Source organism: Peromyscus eremicus, chromosome 7 (assembly GCF_949786415.1).
Source record: "Peromyscus eremicus chromosome 7, PerEre_H2_v1, whole genome shotgun sequence".
Classification (NCBI taxonomy): domain Eukaryota; kingdom Metazoa; phylum Chordata; class Mammalia; order Rodentia; family Cricetidae; genus Peromyscus; species Peromyscus eremicus.
This window is the reverse complement of record NC_081422.1, coordinates 115,090,430-115,110,336: the sequence shown is the minus strand read 5'-3', so window position 1 is coordinate 115,110,336 and position 19,907 is coordinate 115,090,430. Positions and strand designations below refer to the sequence as shown.

Below are 19,907 nucleotides of genomic sequence, written 5' to 3'. Positions count from 1 at the left end.
GACTGAAAGAGTATGGTGCATAGACTCATTCCTTATCCTTCAGATTAGATCTGTAGTTGTCTGTAGAGCCTCCTTTGAACTCTGGGAGAAAGCCCTTGAGGCCAGCACTTAAAGACTTTTGTTAGATTACATATATAGGGTTTTTCTACTTCTGTGGTTTCTCGAGTGTAAGATAAGATACGAGCTCTCTTTAAGTGCTGTTCCACGTTCACTATACCTGTATGCATTTTTCTCTCCAGTATGAGTTCTCTTTCCTTCACGTGATAAGTTGAGAGCCACAGTGGGTTCCATTTGTAAGGGTCTCACCATTGTAACCCTCTGAAAAGCACAAGGTGACAGCTCTGAATGAAGGATTCCCCACATTTTTTAAGTTCATTATTTTCTAAAAAAAAATTCTTTGTTTCCTGAAAAACTGAGCCATCTGGCTGTGGAGTTTTCCATATTTATTACGTTAATTTATATTAATTTGAGAATGGTTTCATGCTTTGTGAGGGCTGAGCATTCTGTGAATAGTCTACCACACTCCAGCTTTTGAAAGATCTCTCTTCTATGTGAGTTCTCAAAAGTGCAGTAAGGAGGAGAGCCTGCCGAAGGGTTTCCCACGTTTAGCATATTGGTTTATTCCAAACTAAGTTCCTCTGTGCTTTGCCATGTTACTCACCTTTGATGCTGTGATAAGATCCCTGGCTACTGCAGCCTGAGGGAAGACGGTTTGTTTGGCTCGTGGTTTGAGGGTACACAGTCTGCCAAAGCCGGGAAGGCATGATGGCAGCAGGCAGGTCCACAGTGGGAGCGTGTGGCTGGGACTTCTCAGTTCTTCACGTTTCAGTGGATCAGGAAGCAGAGAAAGAAGAATGCCAACTTTCTTTTCTTTCCATTTTTTTTTTTTTAACTTTTTATTCAACCTAAGGAAGATCTTAGATCATGGGATGGTATCACCAGTATGAGCAGTGGGACTTCTCTCCTTAGTTAATCATCTCTGGAAATGTCACAGATTTGTTCAAGGTTGTGTCTCCTAGGTGATTCTAAACCCAGTTAAATTGACAGTGAAAACTACCCTAGAAACCTTTTCACATTTGTTATCGTTAATGGGTTTTTCTACAGCATGCTTTCCCATGTGGTCCCTAACATGGGAGTCCCAGCCACAGCATTTTTCAGATTCAGTGCATTTCAAAATTTATTTCCAGTATGAGTTCTCTGAAGTCCTATAAGGGGAGAGCTCCAGTTGAAACACTTTCCATTTGCTGCCTGCCCATCTTTTCTTGTATGAATTATCTGTGGTGAATTACACTGGAGACTTTCCCAAATTTGTTACATCTGGAGGGTTTTATTCCACTGTGAGTCTGTTCATGTTTTAAGTAAAGGCTGAATAATTCCTACAGATATCTCTGCTTTATCACTTTCACAGGGTATCTCTGCTACATGAGTTTTCTTAAGTTCAGTGGGATGAAAATTCTCAATGAAAGGTCCTCCACATGCGTTGGATCTACAGGGCTTTTCTACAGTATTATGCTTGTCTGTTCAATAAGAAATTCGTCACTCACAAAAATCTTTCCCCACTATTGGATTATTTGCTTTTTTTCAGTAGTATTGATTTGTGATGTTCCATCAAGGATGACTAGAATAGCATAGTCTCATACCCTTTGTAGCCATATTGTTTTTAAATTTTTTAAAAATTATTTTTAAGTGTGTGTGTGTGTGTGTGTGTGTGTGTGTGTGTGTGTGTGTGTGTGACTGCAGTGCCCAAGGAGAGCAGAAGAGAGCATTGTATTCTCTGGATTTGGAGTTACAGTGTGGATGTTAGGAACAGAACTTTGTTTCTCTGCAAGAGCAGTACCTGTTGTTATCCACTGAGCCATCTCTTCAGTGCTCTCCAGAGTTTATGAGATGTCACATTATCTTTAGATTTTTTGCTGGAATCATTTTTATGCCTACTATTTCTTTCCTTAGTCTTTCCTTTTCCGACTTGAATGTATAGGCTGTACTATAGCAATCACTGCAGATCCTTCCACTAAATCTATTAGAGTTCTTATTAATTGGATTGTGTGTGTGTGTGTGTGTGTGTGTGTGTGTGTGTGTGTGTGTGTGTAGAGGCCAGAGGACAACCTTAGCTGTCTTTCCTCAGGCATCCATTTTATTTATTTATTTATTTTGAGCCTGGAATTTGCCTCGTATGCTGGACTGGCTGGAGAGCTGGCCTCAGGGACCCACCTGTCTCCACCTCCCCAGCAGTGGGATTACAATCCCGCCACCATGCCTGGGTCTGTTTATATGGGTTCTGAGAATCAAAGGCCTCTTACAAGACACAAAGTTCACCAACTGGTTCCTCTCCCCAGCCTTGAGTTCTCTTTTGCGGAGCTATACTGTCCTGTCTGCTCAGGTATATTTAAGGAGATATCAGAGACAGTGAACTTTCTGTCACTGAGTGCTGAAGTTTTTGTATTCATTTAAGCACTTAAAGAAGTTTTTCATTGATTAATTCCTTCATTCACTGGGTGTATGTGCACACATTTATATACACATATGCTATGATGTGCATTCAGCGGTCAGAGGACAACTTATGGGAATTGGTTCTCTTTTTCCACTATGTGGGTTCTAGGGATCAAACTCAGGATTGGCAGAAGCACCTTTGCCTGCTGAGCCCTCTGAAAGCATGTTTATGCTTCCTGAAAAGTGTGATGTGGTGATGTTCATTTTAGTCTGTGCATGATTTTGTTACCCTTGTGGGCATGTCTTTCATAGGACTCTCCGATCCTGTGTTTGAGTGGTTTTGTGCTCTGGCTGCTTGTCTCCCAGATCCTTGCTGGCTGTGCTCAGGGGATTATTCTTATAACTCCTTACAGTTTAACAGTTGTAGTCTGGTTTTTACACTGTGCTGTGTTACTTATTTTCTGGGTCATTTTCCCATTTTGATTTTATTTAAACAGGGGAAGAGTCACGCCCTCCTTCCCATTTAGTCCACGGAGGGTCGTGCTCTTCGGGCTTGCTGGTGAACCTGCAGCTCTGTAGTGTAGCTGGAGAATTTTTCTCCAGCTCCCACCGCCAAGTTCCACCAGTCCCGGAGCCCACTTATAAAATAAACACACAGAATCTTACATTATTTAAACTGCTTGGCCATTAGCTCAGGCCTGTCATTGTCTAGCTCTCAGTCTTATATTTAGCCCATTTCTCTTAATCTTTACTTTCCCACATGACTCGTGGCTTACCGGTACTTTACATCTTCCTTGTCTTGGCGGTGACTCCAGCCGGTCTCCCTTTTCTTCCTCCTTCCTCCATTCTCCTCTCTCCTTGTCCCGCCTATACTTCCTGCCTGGTCACTGGCCAATCAGTGCTTTATTCATATAGAGTGATATCCACAGCACTTCCCCCTTTTTTTTTTTTAAAAAAAAGGAAGGTTTTAACTTCAACATAGTAATATTACATATAACAAAATAATTATCGAGTAAGAATTATAGTTACAATATAAAAGAAGATATCTATCTTATATTTGTGAGGTTAAGGTTTTATATCTAACTTATCTTTTGTCATAACTAAGGAAAATTGTAAGTATCTAGTCTTTAACCACATCAAAGACCTCAGAAGGATATAATACTACCTGAGAAATGGGAGAAGGATGTAAGCAACTTTCAGGAGTCTTGTAGGGTAGACAGAGACAGCTGACAGCCTGGACAATCATTTAAAGTTCTCTTGCAAAGTTGGGGCATCTGTCTTCAGCCCACAGGCCTAGAGTCTCTTATTCATTTTTCTCTGTGTCCTGTAGAATGTCTGGCAGTTTCCTCTGCAAAGCAGGAACCTGAAGGACCATTTTGTCGAGCAAAGTTCAGTGGTCAGCTTTCTATGGGTCTTGCATGTCCAGTTGATCAAGCAGTTCAGGCAAGAACAGTTTCTTGCCCAAATGGCTATTTTTGCCAAGGTGAAAATAAACTCCATATGGAGTGTCTTTGATGCCCATACTCCTCTCTGAAGTAAATCGGTGCTGTCAGGAGCAGACATGTCTCATTGTCCAGAAAGTCTAAATTTTTAAAACATTTTAAATGCCATATTCTGTAGGTCTTTGAAGTGTTTGAAGACTACCTATCTATCTGAAATATATCTATGTATACCTAGAAGACTTAACTAACATGGCTACAAATATGATTATCATAGATGACTAACTATTAATCTATTTTTTAATTATTCATTACAATTTTAAATGAGTTATATAAACATAATACCTCAAACAAGAATAGAAATATATATACAGTATAACAAAAATAAGTTTAAATTTGTATCAATAAATTAAAATCTATAGCAATGTAAAACATTTTAAACAAGTTGTTACTCTTTAAAAGTAGGTTCATTAATCTACCCTTTCATCCTATCATATCTAAACTATCCCCCCTTTATTTTTTAGAAAGAGATTGTATTTATAATCAACCTGCTTTAAATAAAAATATTGGTTTTTCTCTGTCCCACATCAGAGGGCTCTTCTGATTTGGGACACAAGAATCTCTTAACCATTTTTTTTTTAAGCAATATGTCTGGGTTTAGAGGGGGAGTGAGCCAATTCCATCTCTAAAGCCAGCTTGGTATATTTGGGAATTTGGGCGTAGGTTTTCTTACTACTTCCTGCTGGAGGGGGGCGCTGTATCTTATGGGGACACAAAGAAAAATTTAGGATTATGGAATAGTCCGTGAGGGTGTATCATCTGAGCCAGTTGCCTGAAACCGTTCTGGATGTTGGATCATCTGTGGCATGGTGTCATCAGAGACCTTTCAGGTGGTCTTGGCTGGTCAAACCTGATGTATCTTAATCTGGAACAAATCCATAGCCTCTGGCTTTCTGTGGAAACAAAAGCAGAACCTCTTTTCCAAAGTAACATATCCTTATATCCAAATTTTGAAGTCAAGGTACCTTTAAAATTTACATTTTGGCATAACTCAACAGCTTTTACAATCAAATGTTTTTCTTCAGTTACGAATATCAAAGACAACATAATCCAGATTCTCTGTGTGATAGCCATCTTTACGTGGCTTATTACCTTTATTGTTTCTTTAAAGACTTTACTTTTAAAAACTATTTGTTTATATAACTGTATGTATTTCTTTTTATCTCTTTTTGAAGCCTACGTACATTTTTATATACATTGGAAACTATTTCATCTGAATCAGTCTTATTGTGAACCTATTGCTTTAAAGTGCAGCCTTCTAAGCCTGAAACGGTGCTGTGGCTGCTGGCTCTGCCCACTTTAGCTTCCCAACATGGCGGTTCTGCCAGCTCTGGGAGCTATCAAGTCTCAGAAATAGTGGGTCTACGCTTTTATGAAAGCAGCGTGTAGCCCAGAAACCTCTCTCTTTCTTTTTTTTTTAAATACTAGTAAAGACTAAATCTACCACACAGCGTAATGTGCCGCTGGCACACGTCTCAGTCCCGCCATACTGCAGGTCAAGTGCACACGCCAGGAACCCGCCAGTAGCTCAAACCCGCCTTTTGTGGCGTCTAGCTGCCCATATGAGACATGAAGCAGGAACCTGGTTTTGGCTCTGTTTAGAATTGGTTATTAAATATTGTTAGGTTTAAGGTGGAAACTCGAGCCGTTGGGCGCCATTTGTAGCTGGAGAATTTTTCTCCAGCTCCCACCGCCAAGTCCCACCAGTCCTGGAGCCCACTTATAAAATAAACACACAGAATCTTACATTATTTAAACTGCTTGGCCATTAGCTCAGGCCTATCATTGTCTAGGTCTCACTCTTATACTGTAGCAGCTTTACAACAGTGAGAACATTATCTCCAGTGGTTCCGAGGAAACTACAAGCATGCATTTCTCACACTGAAGAAGACCCTTTGCTGGGGGAAGCGGCGCTTTTTGAATCTTCCTGCTCTTTGTTCATTCCCCAGGAAGAACGTGTTGTCAATCACATGGCTGCGAAGATCATTGAGAATGTTTGCACAACACTTTCTGCCCAGGCGCAGGGCTTCATCACCGGGGAAGTCGGGCCTGTCCTGTGGCACCTGTTCAGACACTCCACCATGGACTCCCTGAGGATAACCGCAATATCGGTAGGTGAAGCACCTCTGAGGATGTTCCCAGGGATGCAGCGCCATGTTTGAAGAAATGTGCCTGAATGAGGTGAATGTACTGGAAAAGGTAGAAATGTTGAGGAATAGCTCAACAGGTATACTAAAGCAGAATTCTAAAAATGGGCCTGGAAGGGTTTGGGACTTCGTGGGATGTAACATTCATTACTGGTTAAAATTATCTGGAGCTGAGCATGGAAGTCCTTGACAGCCAGTGGGTCCCAGTCCTGTGCACTCACGTGTCTGACTTTATGGCTCTAAAATGAGTGACAAAGCAGCGTGGTTTGTTCTCTCTCTGTTGAGCAGGGGTGTGTGGTGTCTGTAGGGTGGGGTGCCCAGTACCTGCAGAGTCTGACGGATCTATGCTACTGTTCCTCAGGCCCTGTGCAGAATCACACGCCAGTCTCCTGCGGCCTTCCAGAACGTCATCGAGAAGGTGGGCCTCAATGCTGTCATTAGCTCCCTGGCCTCTGCCATCTGCAAAGTGCAGCAGTACATGCTGACCCTGTTCACGGCCATGCTGTCCTGTGGGATTCATCTCCAGCGGCTGATCCAAGAAAAGGTCTGACTCTGCACTCAACTTTGCTGGAAAAATCAGTCTTCCCCCTACAGTGGTGCATTCGACATGAAGTGTCATCCCTGTCGGAGGCCTTTGACCTTTGCCAGACCCCTGCATGTACCACAGAACATTCGGTCAAGATGCAAGCAGATGCTTTTGGTGGCTTCTTCCGCCTTGTTTCAGTGAGAAGTAGCAGCGCTCACGAGGCTTCCTCATGCTGCCATCCTCACGCGGTGTCTTTCAGCCAGCTCTTTCCCTCATGTCTTGTCCTCCTTCAGGGGGAGGGTCTCGCTGTCCCCGTTTCCTCTGACCAACCTGTGTCACCTTTGAGTCTTGACTTTACTGGTTCCCTGTGTGCACAGTGGCTGTGACTGGGTCTCTGTTCCAGTCTTTCTCCAAGTGTCTCAGCCAGCTGAAGTGATGTGGGCTACTGTCACCTCTGTGACTGCCTTACGTTGGGAATGCAGACCCTTAGCCCTGCTGCCCTGCTGCCGCCTCAGAGCCCATAGGTGAATGCTGTGTCTTCTGAGTGATTGCACCTGTTTTCAGAAGCCTGCGACTGTGTGCACGAGGTCCAACAGTTAAAGAAGACCATGTTTGTACACAAGTTTCTGAGGCAGTGAGTCAAGGCCTGACATGTTCTTGGTTGTTTAGTGTTTCCCAAGTTTTTAAAAAGATGCTCCATGTAGTGTTCAACACACCTGGGCCAGGCATGGGGAAGCACACATTAAAATCGGAGTCATCTATCCATCCATTCACTCACTCATTCATTCATTCATTCATTCACTCACCCATTCATTCACTCACTCTGTGCTGGGGATGGAACCAGGTGCTCTTACATATTAGGCATGCCTTTTGCCACTGAGCAACACCCCCACTCTCAAATCAGAGTTTTGTGAATCTCCATGGAGGATCATGGACTTGAAACCCACTGTTGGCCATGGTCCCACTGTAGTAAATGCTAGCTGTTGTATTTTTTATATTTAAAGTTAGATTTTGTTACATTAACACCATGTGTGTGTGCATGGTACCTTAGTTTCTGTTGCTGTGATAGAATACTCTGACAAACACACTCAAGGACAAGGGTTGATTTTAGCTCACAGTCAAGGGTGCGGGACAGCATGGTGGGAAAGTCAAGGTTGCGGGGGCTCGAAGCCGCTGCTCATGCCATCCACAGCCAGGAAGCAGAGAGCTGTGACTGTAGGCTGCTCAGCTTCTTCCTCTATCTATCTGTACAGACCAGGATCCAGGCCAGGGGTCGGCTCCACCCACAGTGGGCGGGTCCTCCCAGGCAATTCCAGGCTGTCAGGGTGGCACCAACAGCTTGAAGTGTGAAAGTCTAAATACAGAGCAACATACACTTCACCTTCATGGCAGTTTGATGTCACTCAGATGGCTGTGTGCGGGAGTCCAGCTCCCACCTTTTAAAGGGTTCTTAGGTAGAGGAGACAGGAATGAGGAAATATCAGAAAGAAAGATGGAGACGAGAAGAAAGACAGATACAGGATAGCTTCAGGAGGGCCTGGGTCAATACCCACCAGCCTCCTCCTTTATTGAAAAGGGCTTTTTATAACATGTCAAGGGGAGAGGCAAAAGATCTTCCCGCTGCAAGATCAAAGCACACCGTACAGCCAAATGCAGACCCTTCCAAACACATGGTAAGCATGCCCGTGACCAAATCATCTCCTTATGATTCCTGCTGGGTAAAGCGAGCTCAGATTCTCTGACCCTGAGTGGGGTCTCACTAGGAAACCTCTGTGGGCCCCACAGCAAGCAAGTGTTGTTCAGCAGTCTGTGTGTCTAGATTTGCTCTTCAGTTTTCCAAGTTATTAAATGCTACGGTCACTGCATAGAAATAGTCACCCTTGGGTAACTTCATTTTGTAAGTTGTAATCAGAGAGGCTGAGAGTTTTAACAAAATTATTTTTAAACTTTCAGTACACGATTATGTAATATTTTACGAAGTCAGGAAAATGAGATACATTAATTGTTTCATGCCATGTAGCTATGTTTCCATGTCTCGTAAAGAAATGAATGAATGGATAATAGAAGGGGGATTGTTCACTTTTAATTTGTATTGGCCCTTTCTCCCACCCTAGTATGAACCAGGTCATACTCTGCCTGGCTTGAGACCAGATGAGTTCAAAGTAATGTGGATAAGGCAGGGCCCATCTTTCTTTTCTTTAAACTTTATTACTGTGTGTATGTGATCACGTGTGCACGTATGCCATGGGGTGTATGTGTGTGTGTAGCTTGAGTTTTCCTGCCTGGCTCACAGTCAGGACAAATCTCTCTCACCTGCCAGTCCCACAGCCTCTCAGACCCAACCAAGTAAACACAGAGACTTATATTGCTTTCATACTGTATGGCCGTGGCAGGCTTCTTGCTAACTGTTCTTATAGCTTAAATTAATCCATTTCCATTAATCTATACCTTGCCACATGGCTCGTGGCTTACCGGCGTCTTCACATGCTGTTTGTCATGGTGGCGGCTGGCAGTGTCTCTCTGACTCAGCCTTCCACTTCCCAGCTTTATTCTCCTCCTTGTCCCACCTACACTTCCTGCCTAGCCAATGGCCAATCAGTGTTTTATTTATTGACTAATTAGCAACACATTTGCCATACAGAACACCCCACAGCACTTCCCTTTTTTTATTTTTATTTTTTTTCAAAAAGGAAGGTTTTAACCTTAACAAAGTAAAATTACATATAATTTAGGAATTTGGATGTAGCTTCTCTTACTACTTCCTGCTGGAGGGGGGCGCTGTATCTTATGGGGAAACAAAGAAAATTTTAGAATTATGGAATACTCCATGAGGCTGTATCGTCTGAGCCAGATGCCTTCAAACCATTCTGGATGTTGGATCATCTGGGCCATGGTGTCATCAGAGACCTTTCAGGGGGTCTTGGCTGGTCAAACCTGATGTATCTTAATCTTGAACAAATCCATAGCCTTTGGCTTTCTGTGGGAACACAAGCAGAGTCTCTTTTCCAAAGTAACATATCCTTACATTCAAATTTTGAAGTCAAGGTATCTTTAAAATATACATTTTGGCATAACTCAACAGCTTTTACAATCAATTGTTTTTCTGCAGTTAAAAATCAGAAAGACAACACAATCCAGATTCTCTGTGTAATATTCATTGTTTATTGGCTTATTGTTTATATTAATTTTACTGTCTCTTTAAAGACTTTATTTTTTAAAACTATGTATTTTTTTCTATAACTGTATATATCACCTTTTTTGTCTTTTTCAAGCCTACGTATATTTCACACACATTGTGAACTATTACATCTGAATCTGTCTTATTGTGAATCTATTGCTTTCAACTGCAGCAGCTGTGGCTGCTGGGTCTGCCCACCTCAGCTTCCCAATATGGCTATGTTTACCACCAGCTCTGGGAGCTATCGTGGGTCTATGCTTTTAGCCAAGCAGCGTGTAGCCCAGAAACCTCCCCTTTTGCTCTGCACCAGCAAAGGCTAAATCCACCAAGCAGCTCAAAGTGCCACTTGCAAAGGCCTCATTCCCGCCATAGGCAGGTCGAGCACGCATGCTAGGAACCCACCAGTAGCTCAAACCAGCAGCTGCCGCTCATTTGAGAGAGACAATTAGGAACTGTTTTTAGCTCCGTTTTAGAATCTTTTTTCTCAGTTTTTAGGTGGAAACTCTTGCCCCACGTTGGGCGCCATTTGTAGCTTGAGTTTTCCTGCCTGGCCCACAGTCAGGACAAATCTCTCTCACCTGCCAGTCCCACAGCCTCTCAGACCCGACCAAGTAAACACACACAGAGACTTATATTGCTTTCAAACTGTATGGCCGTGGCAGGCTTCTTGCTAACTGTTCTTATAGCTTAAATTAATCCATTTCCATTAATCTATACCTTGCCACATGGCTCGTGGCTTACCGGCATCTTCACATGCTGTTTCTCATCGTGGTGGCTGGCAGTGTCTCTCTGACTCAGCCTTCCACTTCCCAGCTTTATTCTCCTCCTTGTCCCGCCTACACTTCCTGCCTAGCCAATGGCCAATCAGTGTTTTATTTATTGACTAATTAGCAACACATTTGCCATACAGAACATCCCACAGCATGTGTGTGTGTGTGTGTGTGTGTGTGTGTGTGTGTGTGTGTGTGGAGGTCAGAGGCAGCTGTGTGGATCTGGTCCTTTCCTTCATGCAGGTTCTAGTGACTGAACTGCAGGTCTTGAGTTCCCTGGCAAGTGCTTACCCACTGAGCCATCTCATGGGACCAGTATTGGCATTTTGCAAGAAGTGTCTCATCAGAGCAGAAAGGCATCCCTAAGTGCACAGCTGGGTGGAGTCACACTTACCCACGTTGTTGCTGGCTTACAGCAGGGTGCTTTTATCTTGAACATTGAAACCCAATATGTAGACAGCATCTTGGGTGGCATGTCGTAAGACTCTGATTGCAGTTAAATTCCTACTTTTGTAGGGTATCTGACACCACATTGGCATGGGGGAAGGAGGTGTTGTCTCCTTACTGCTGGGTTGGGCAGCCATTTAGGTTCCCTGTTGAGTTCATTGATACCTGATTTGGGGGACAAGCGAACCCCTTACGGCACTGGCCAAGGGGGTTCTGGCTTTTCACTTTGTCTTCTATGATGGGCACCTCTCTGGTTGGTAGGGAACTGGTTCCTGGAGAAGGCCTGCACAAATGCTGGTGTCTGGGAATGGGACTTTATTACTGATGGAAGGGGATGCAGATGTGGGCTTCCTACTCTGCCTCTCTTGGTAACAGCCACAGGGAAAGGGAGGAAGGTGCTACTGCTGCATGTGAGCACGCTGCAGATCCCCATCTAGTGTGTTCTGACAGCAAGGTTGGAGAAGGGGGACCCAGCTGGAGAAGGGGGGACCCAGCTGGAGAAGGGGGGACCCAGCTGGAGAGGGGGGACCTAGTTGGAGAAGGGGGGACCCAGTTGGAGAGGGGGACCTAGCTGGAGAGGGGGGATCTAGCTGGAGAAGGGGGACCCAGCTGGAGAAGGGGGGACCTAGCTGGAGAAGGGGGACCCAGCTGGAGAAGGGGGGACCTAGCTGGAGAAGGGGGACCCAGCTGGAGAAGGGGGGACCCAGCTGGAGAAGGGTTCCTGGTTATGGTAGTGTTGCGATAAAAGCCCCAGCTTCTCACAGGTCTTCATTGGCACTGCTTTGTCATGGGATAGTGTTGGGGTGCCCTGTCATGATCAGATGAGGTCTAGGGCCCCACAGTTCCTTTGCTAATGGAACTGGGGATGTGTTTTTCATGATATTTGGCTGAAACAGAGTAGCAGATGTCTAGTAGTTTTCTGTGTTGCAGGATAACCCTTGTTCCTTTGGCTTTGTCTGGACATGCTTGGCTACTTTCTTGTGTATGTGTGCATGTATTGTATGCACAATCATGTTTGGTGTGCTCGCTTGTGCATGCACAGGTGGAGATATTTTGTAGCAGTTTCCTGAGATTTGAAGCTTCCATCCTAGAGACAGGCTGGTTAAGATTCAGAAACTAAACAACTCACAAGTCTCAGGAAGTCCCTGAAACTGACCAGACTCACCAGGCTCCTCCATCCCCAAAGTTGTATAGCAGTAAGAATGGCTGAGGAGAGGAGACCCTCCAGTCTGTTGAGCAGCCTGCACCTCATGCAAAGATGACAGGTTTTCTAAGTCCACATCTAGGCTTGGTAGGCTTTTTGGTGATGCAGTTGCCTGTGAGTAATTCTTCATTCATGCTCCTGTAAGGAACCCCAGTAAACTCATTGCTTCTCTGTAGGTGGACTTTTCTGTCCACCAGCCAGTCTCCAAATAACTACACAGAGATTTATTATTAATTATAAATGCTCTGCCACGTGGCTTGGTACCTTTTCTCAATATGGCAAGTTCATCTCCTGCTTCACCTCCATCTCCTCATGACTCCCCAGATTCCTTTCTTCTTCTTCAAGCTTTCTTTTTGTCTGTCAGTCCTGCCTGACCTCTACCTGTCCAGCTGTTGGCCAGTCAGCTTCCTTATTAACCCAGCCACTGTGATTCCCACAGTGCAGAGGAGTATTCCACGATTTTCCATCTGTCCTCACTGCCCTGTTTGGGGTGAGCAGTTGTTTGTGAACAGACAGGATGGCCTGTACTGCTTTCCACCTTATTAAGTTTTGAGGCAGTCTCTTACTGAACGTAGTGTTTGCAGTTTTGGCTTGGTCAGCTGACTGGCCAGCATGTTCCCAGAATCCTCCTGTCTGTTTTCTGACCGTAAGCACCAGGGTTTTTAGGTGTGGGCTACCAGGTGTGGCTTTTGCATGGGTTCTGGGGAGCTGAACTTCATGCTCACTCAACAAGTGCCTTACCCACAGAGCCATCTCCCTAGCTCCCGCATCATTTTCTTATGATAAACTCTTAAGTAAAATTGCCATGTTACTCTCATTTTTAAAAGGCCCTTTTCCTAAGTAGTCTATTTTTTGTGGCGTGGTTTATTATGTTGGAAATAGCTGCAATGTAGTGAAAGGCCCACTGGTGGCATGTGGGAGAGGTGTCTCAGAGCTGTGCAAAGTTCATAGTCAAAGCCCCTTTCTTCCCTTCAATCTATTTCTCTGTCTCAGCCCAGACACATAGTGGTCCCGTGGTGAGTTTCAGTGTTCTTCTCTTCCAACTCTCCGTCTCTGTGACTTCAGTGAGCCACAAAGTTAGTTTTAGAATGTCAAGAGCTGTGGCTCTGGTCGGAAGCTTCGCCCAGAAACCACACAGGTTGCAACATCCACTTTGTCCTCTGACACTAACACCCAGGCAGAATGTTGCTCTTCAGAACATAGAGGAGAAGGGTCTGGAAGACTGCAGCTGAGTAGATGGACACTGGCACCCTGTAAGTAACTCCAATAAACTCATTGCTTCTACAAGTGTGGCTTTGGTAGAGTTGTGCCTATAGGTTTGTGTTTACAGGTTTGATTAGATCCCAGTTTGGATTCCTGAGGGAGGGTAAACTCCACCAGGGGAGTGGATTCCTCCCAGAAGAAGAGACACCATCACTTACCTGCCTGTTTGCTGATGTGTGGAGTGGCATGGGGCACTTCCTGCACCATCTGCATCCGGTTTCTCGGAAGCTTCAGCAGCCGTCAGTGATGTTTACCTATGCTGGGCTCTACTGGATCTGAGCCCTGTCATTTATCTTTGTCATTTAGGATTCCTCCATGGGAAAGACGTCTGAGGAACAATCTGGTGTGTTTTTTCTGGAGCAAAGGCAGGGTAAACACTTTGTTCATGTGTTTACTGGTTTGCAGAATAATGAGTTGGTTGCTTAGCGGTCTCCAAAGGCTGCTTCTTTGAGTATTCTTTGCTCACACAGATTTTATGATTTGACTGTGTCAGTGTGCTATAGAACAGCTTCTTTTCTAAAGGCTGTGAGTTGCCTCCTGGGTCTTTTCGTCTTGACTCCTGTGGTCTCTGCATCTTGCTGTGTGATATGACAGTAGTTTCCGGCTTGGATGTCTTGTCTCTGGATCTGAAGCAGTCTCTCTCTCTGAGGAGTCTGTCAGGGGCTCTCCTTGGGCTGGGGCTGGCTATTGTCTCTAGTCTTTTTGATTGACAAAGCCAGTGAACATCTATTTAAAAATATGTCACCTGCTTGTGGTGGCATTTCTAACTACATTTTTATGTTAGTGTTTTTTTGTTCGTTTTCTTTTTTAATTTAAGATGAAAATCTTGATTCCTAATGTGATATGATATAATTTTACTGTTTTGTAATGTTTGGTCAGGATGGTAACACCAATATAATTTCAAATATAATTCTTATTTTTGTGTGTGTGTGTTTTGCTTGGGACAGTCTCACGTAGTGATGTGCAATCAGGTTAATCAATATGCTTCACATTCGCTAATGGTCTACTCTGTGAAGCTGCTAATTCCATATGTACTTAGGTATTTACTTGATTTTTTTTAATTTGGAGTATATTAAAAAAAAGTTTAATTTGATTTTTCTTTTGAGGCAGGGTCTCTAGTATCCCAGGCTGGTCTTGAACTCCCTCTGTAACTCAAAATGACCTTGAACTGACTCTCCTGCTCCCAAATGCTGGGATTTCAATTGTACACTATCAAGTCAGGTTATGTGGTGGTGGGGATGGGACCTAGGGCTGACCCAGTGCATGCTGGGTAAGCACTCTATAACACTGAGCTAATTGTCTAGCCCTTAATTTGTCTTATAATCATTTAAAATATTAACCTGGCAGCTGGGGAAATGGCTCAGCAGGTAAGAACACTTGATATGCACCTGTGAGGACCTGGGTTTCAATTGCCAGCACTCACTTAAAAAGCCAGGTGTGGCTCCTCCATTGTTGTAAGGGGCTTGGTGGCTACAGGCTCCATTGAGAGACGCTGTCTCAAAGGCAGAGATAAAGCCGAGCATCTGAAATCTTCCTCTAGCTGCCACGTGTATGCATGGGCATGCACACCTCCCCCAGCTTGATTGATAGGTCAGTTCAACAAAGAGCCTCCTGCAGCCTTTAAGATGGCTCAGTGGTTAAAAACACTTTTTGCCAAACCTGATGACCTGAGTTTGATTTCTAGAATTCACATAGAGGAAAGAGAGAACCAGCTTGCGAAAGTTATTCTCTGACTTGTACACATGTGCTGTGCCAACACACATAGACACAGACACACAGACACACACAGACACAGACACACACACACACACTGCTTGGTTTTTGTCAGCTAGACATGTCTGAGAAGAGGGAATCTTAATTGAGAAAATGCCTCCATCAGATTGGCCTGTAGGCAAGTCTGTGGGATATTTTCTTAATTGATGATTGATGTGGGAGGGCCCAGCTCATGGTGGGCAATGCCACCTCTGGGCAGATGGTCCTGGGTTCTGTAAGAAAGTGGGCTGATTGAACAATGGGGAGCAGGTCAGTAAGCAGCACTCCTCCATGGCCTCTGCATCAGTTCCTGCCTCCAGGTTCCAGCCTTGAGTTCCTGCCCTGACTTCCCTTAATGATGGACTATAGGCTGTAAGATGAAATAAACCCTCTCCTCCCCAAGTTGCTTTGGTTGTGGTTTTTAGCACAGCAATAGAAACCATAACTAAGACACTTGTTTCCTTTCTCAAGCATAACATTTTCTGTTGGATAACCTGCTTTAATCTTCCAATAAGAATATAAGCAAATGTGCCTACCTACCTGTCTGTTTTTCTGCCTCCCTGTCCTCTGTGTATTCATATAACTGCTTTCTTCTCTCTTCCTCTCCCTCCATCTCTAACTCTACTTGTGGTGACATACTGTGCACCCTAATAAAATTTGCCTGAAGATCAGAGAACAGAACAAGCCACTAGATTAGACATAGAGGTCAGGCAGTGGTGGCACACACCTTTAATCCTAGCACTTGGGAGGCAGAGATCCCGTCTGGATCGCTGTGAGCTCAAAGCCACCCTGGATTACATGAGATTGACACAGTCTAGGAGAGAAACAGAGCCAGGCAGTGGTGGCACACACCTTTAATCCCAGCACTTGAGATCTCATGTCTTTGCTTGGGAAGCACACATGCCTTTACTCCCAGAAGTCATGGCTGGGCGGAGAAAGGTATATAAGGTGTGAGGAGACAGGAACTAAAGGCTTTTTCAAGCTGGGGCCTTTCCAGTGAGGACTCCAAGGATTTCAGTCAGAGGATTCATGAAATTGGTGAGGTGAGAGAGAGATGGCTTGTTCCTTTGTCTCTCTGATCTTTAGGCAAATTTTATTAGGGTGCACAATATGTCACCACACTCCTCTCTCTGCCGTCTACATCTGTGTGAGGAAGATGTTAATGTTTCTCTCCCCACTTCTGACTGGGAATAGATTCAAGCACCCAGCAGAGCCAAGCTGCCCTCTGTCACCAAGCAGGACTACTTAGGGAAAAGGTCCCCTAGTTGGTAAATTCCACTGGGCTGGAGGAACAGTAATCTATGTGGGAAGACGCAGCCTTGTGTAGTTCAGACCCTTGTTTCTGGAAACTCTTCATAACTGTGTGGCATCTATTGCCTTGGGTGCCCAGTGGGCCCACACTCACTGTGTCCCCCAGGACTCTGTGGTGAAGATCAACTGATGTAGACTTCCCATAAGCCCTGAGTCCTGGGCTAACTGGTAGAAAAGGCAACAAGGCTTGTGTTTTGGATCTGTGTTCAGCTGCAGCTGAGATCGTTGGTAGGGGCTGTGATGTTCTCCCCTCCCGAGATAAAGGTGACACAGGCCGCCTCACAGGCACCCATTTCTATGGGTTTTGGTGGGGTATGGGGTGAGAAAGAGTCTCATTCAAAATACCCTATTTTTACTAAAAGTTTACTAAGTTTACCACTAATATTATTAATAGAAAAACATACAGATTGAGAGTTCATACTTTTTTTTAAATTTTATTTTATGAGGAATAGGGTCCAAAAGCCAGTAAAAGAGTTGGAGACAGCTCCTACTCTCACTGTTAGGAGTTCTATAAGAGGACCAAGCTACACAACTGTCACATATCTGCAGAGGGCCTAGGTCTGTCCAGTGCAGGCTTCCTGGTTGTCATTTCAGTCTCTGTGAGCCCCTGTGAGCCCAGGTTAGTTGATTCTGTGGGTTTTCTTGTGATGTCCTTGACCTCTCTGATACCTACAATACTTCCTCCCTCTCTTCTGGAAGATTCCCTGAGCTCAGCCCAATGTTTGGCTCTGGGTCTGCACCTGTTTCCATCAGTTGCTGGATGAAGCCTCTCTGATGACCACTGGGCTAGGCACCAATCTATGAGTACAGCAGAGTGTCGTTAGGCATCATTACATTGACTTTTTTTTTTCTTCAGTAATGTTTGATTCTATCCTAGGTCTCTGGGCCCAGCCTGTGGGTCCTGGGATCCCTCATGTTCTCACCTACCCTCAATCTACCCACAAAATCTCTTCTGTTTCCCTTTTTCAGGGAGATGCAAGTGCCCCCACTCCCCGGCCCCTTGAGCCCTCTGTGATACCGAGTCTCTCTGGGTCTGTGGACTGTAGCACGGTTATCCTTTACTTTACAGCTAATATCCACTCATGAGTGAGTACATACCAGTTTGTCTTTCTGGGTCTGGGTTACCTCATTCAGGATGATTTTTTTCTAGTTCCATCCTTTTGCCTGTACATTTCTGTTGGAACCTGCCGATGAATCTACTGGGTAGCTGGGTGGAGGTGTGCGGCTAATAGAGACAATGAAGAAGACAGAACAGAGTCGAGAGGTCTGCCAGTCAGTGCCGGACAGTCCTGAGTTTATTTCCCTGCCAGCTTATATACAGTCTTGAAGGACAGAATAGAGCAATGCACAGCACAGGCATTCAACCACTGTCTACCCTGTCCTTGGGTCAAGGAGCAGGCAGTTTCATTTTCTATCTTGATGTACATCCAGCTGGCGTCAGTAGCCTGTGTTTAGCTAGATAGTGTGTTCATGGTCTAATCAGGACTTTCTCACAGCCCTGGAGCAAGCAAGCTTGAACTCTATTGACTCAGAATAGACTTCAGATTCAAACTGGGAAACTGAGTCACTTTTGGACTCCCACAGATTTCCTGATGTCAGTGTTTTTAACATCTGACTAATACTCCATTGTGTAAATGTACTACATTTTCTTTATCTGTTCTTCGGTTGAGGGACATCTAGGTTGTTTCCAGTTTCTGACTATTATGAATACAACTGCTGTAGATGAATTTCTAAATGGTCTTATTAAATAAAAAACATGGAGCCATATATAGAGGTTAAAGCCTGGGAGAGATCAGAGGAATAGATACAGCCACAAGCTAACCTCACCTCACCGATACCTCAGCTTCCAAATGTAAGCGACTTCCTGTCTACCCACACCTATATGCCTTGCTATTCTGTCATCTGATTTGCTCTCTCTGTCTAGCTACATCACTTCCTCTTCCTGCCCAGTTCTGTCACTTCCTGTCTGTTTGTACAGACCTCCAGACCTCCATGGTTAACTAGTGTTGGAATTTAAGGCAAGTGCCATCATGCCTGGCTCTGTTCCCAGTGTGGCCTTGAACTCACAGAGATTCAGACAGATCCCTGCCTGCCAAGTGATAGGATTAAAGGCGTGTGCTACCTTAGCCTGACTTCTTTGTTTACTTATAATGGCTTGTCATTTCCTCTGATCTCCAGGCAAGCTTTATTTATTAAAGTACAAATAAAATATCACCACATTTCAGCACAAATAAAATATCACCACAAGCTGCTATGAATATAGTCGAGCAAGTGTATGATTGAGCATCCTTTGGGTATATGCCCAGGAGTGGTATAGCTGGGTCTTGGGGTAGATCAATTGCCAGTTTTCTGAGAACCGCTATATTGATTTTCAAGATGGCTGTACAAGTTTGCACTCCCATCAGCAGTGGAGGAGTGTTCCCCTTACCACATCCTCTCCAGCATAAGCTGTTACTTGTGGTTTTGATCTTAGCCATTCAGACAAGTATAAAATGGAATCTCAAAGTTATTTTGATTTGCATTTCCCTTATAGCTAAGGATGTTTAACATTTCTTTCAGTGTTTCTTAGCCATTTGAGATTCCTTTGTTGAGAATTCTCTGTTTAGATCTGTACCCCATTTTTAAATTGGATTATTTGGTTTTTTGATGTCTAGTTTCTTGAAATCTTTATATATTTTGGAAACCAGCCCTCTGTCAGATGTGGGGTTGGTGAAGATCTTTTCCAATTCTGTAGACTGCCATTTTGTCCTGTTGACAGTGTCCTTTGCCTTACAGAAGCTTTTCAGTTTCAGGAGGTCCCATTTATTAATTGTCGATCTCAGTGTCTGTGCTATTGGTGTTCTATTCAGGAAGTTGTCTCCTGTGCCAATGCGTTCAAGGCTACTTCCCATCTTCTCTTCTATCAGCTTCAGTGTAACTGGATTTATGTAGAGGTCTTTGATTCACTTGGACTTGAGTTTTGTGGAAGGCAATATAGATCTAGATCTAGTTACATTCTTCTACATGCTGACATCCAGTTATGCCAGCACCATTTGTTGAAGATGCTTTCCTTTTCCCACTGTATAATTTTGGCTTCTGTGTCAAAAATCAGGTGAACATAGGTGTGTGGATTTACATTTGGGTTTTTGATTCGATTCCATTGATCCACCTGTCTGTTTTTATGCCAATACCATGTGTTTTCTTATTACTATAGCTCTGTAGTAGAGCTTGAAATCAGGGATGGTGAAACCTCTGGAAGTCCTCCTATTGTACAGGATTGTTTTAGCTATCCTGGGTTTTTTGTTTTTTTATATGAAGTTGAGTATTGTTCTTTAAAGTCTGTAAAGAATTGTGGTGGGATTTTAATGGGGAGTGCATTGAATCTGTAGAGTGCAGGCACT

The 19,907-nt window shown here is 44.1% G+C and overlaps 1 protein-coding gene across 4 annotated transcripts in view; it reads left to right on the top strand.

Moving 5' to 3' along the window:
* The window catches only part of Ulk4 (unc-51 like kinase 4), a 312,713-nt gene that overhangs the window by 64,955 nt on the left and 227,851 nt on the right, over positions 1-19,907 (top strand). For all 4 annotated transcript variants that reach the window (XM_059268917.1, XM_059268919.1, XM_059268918.1 and 1 more), the window contains exons 20-21: positions 5,879-6,040; positions 6,438-6,620. In XM_059268917.1, coding sequence (XP_059124900.1) covers positions 5,879-6,040; positions 6,438-6,620 — 345 coding nt within the window. The remainder of the gene's footprint in view (positions 1-5,878; positions 6,041-6,437; positions 6,621-19,907) is intronic.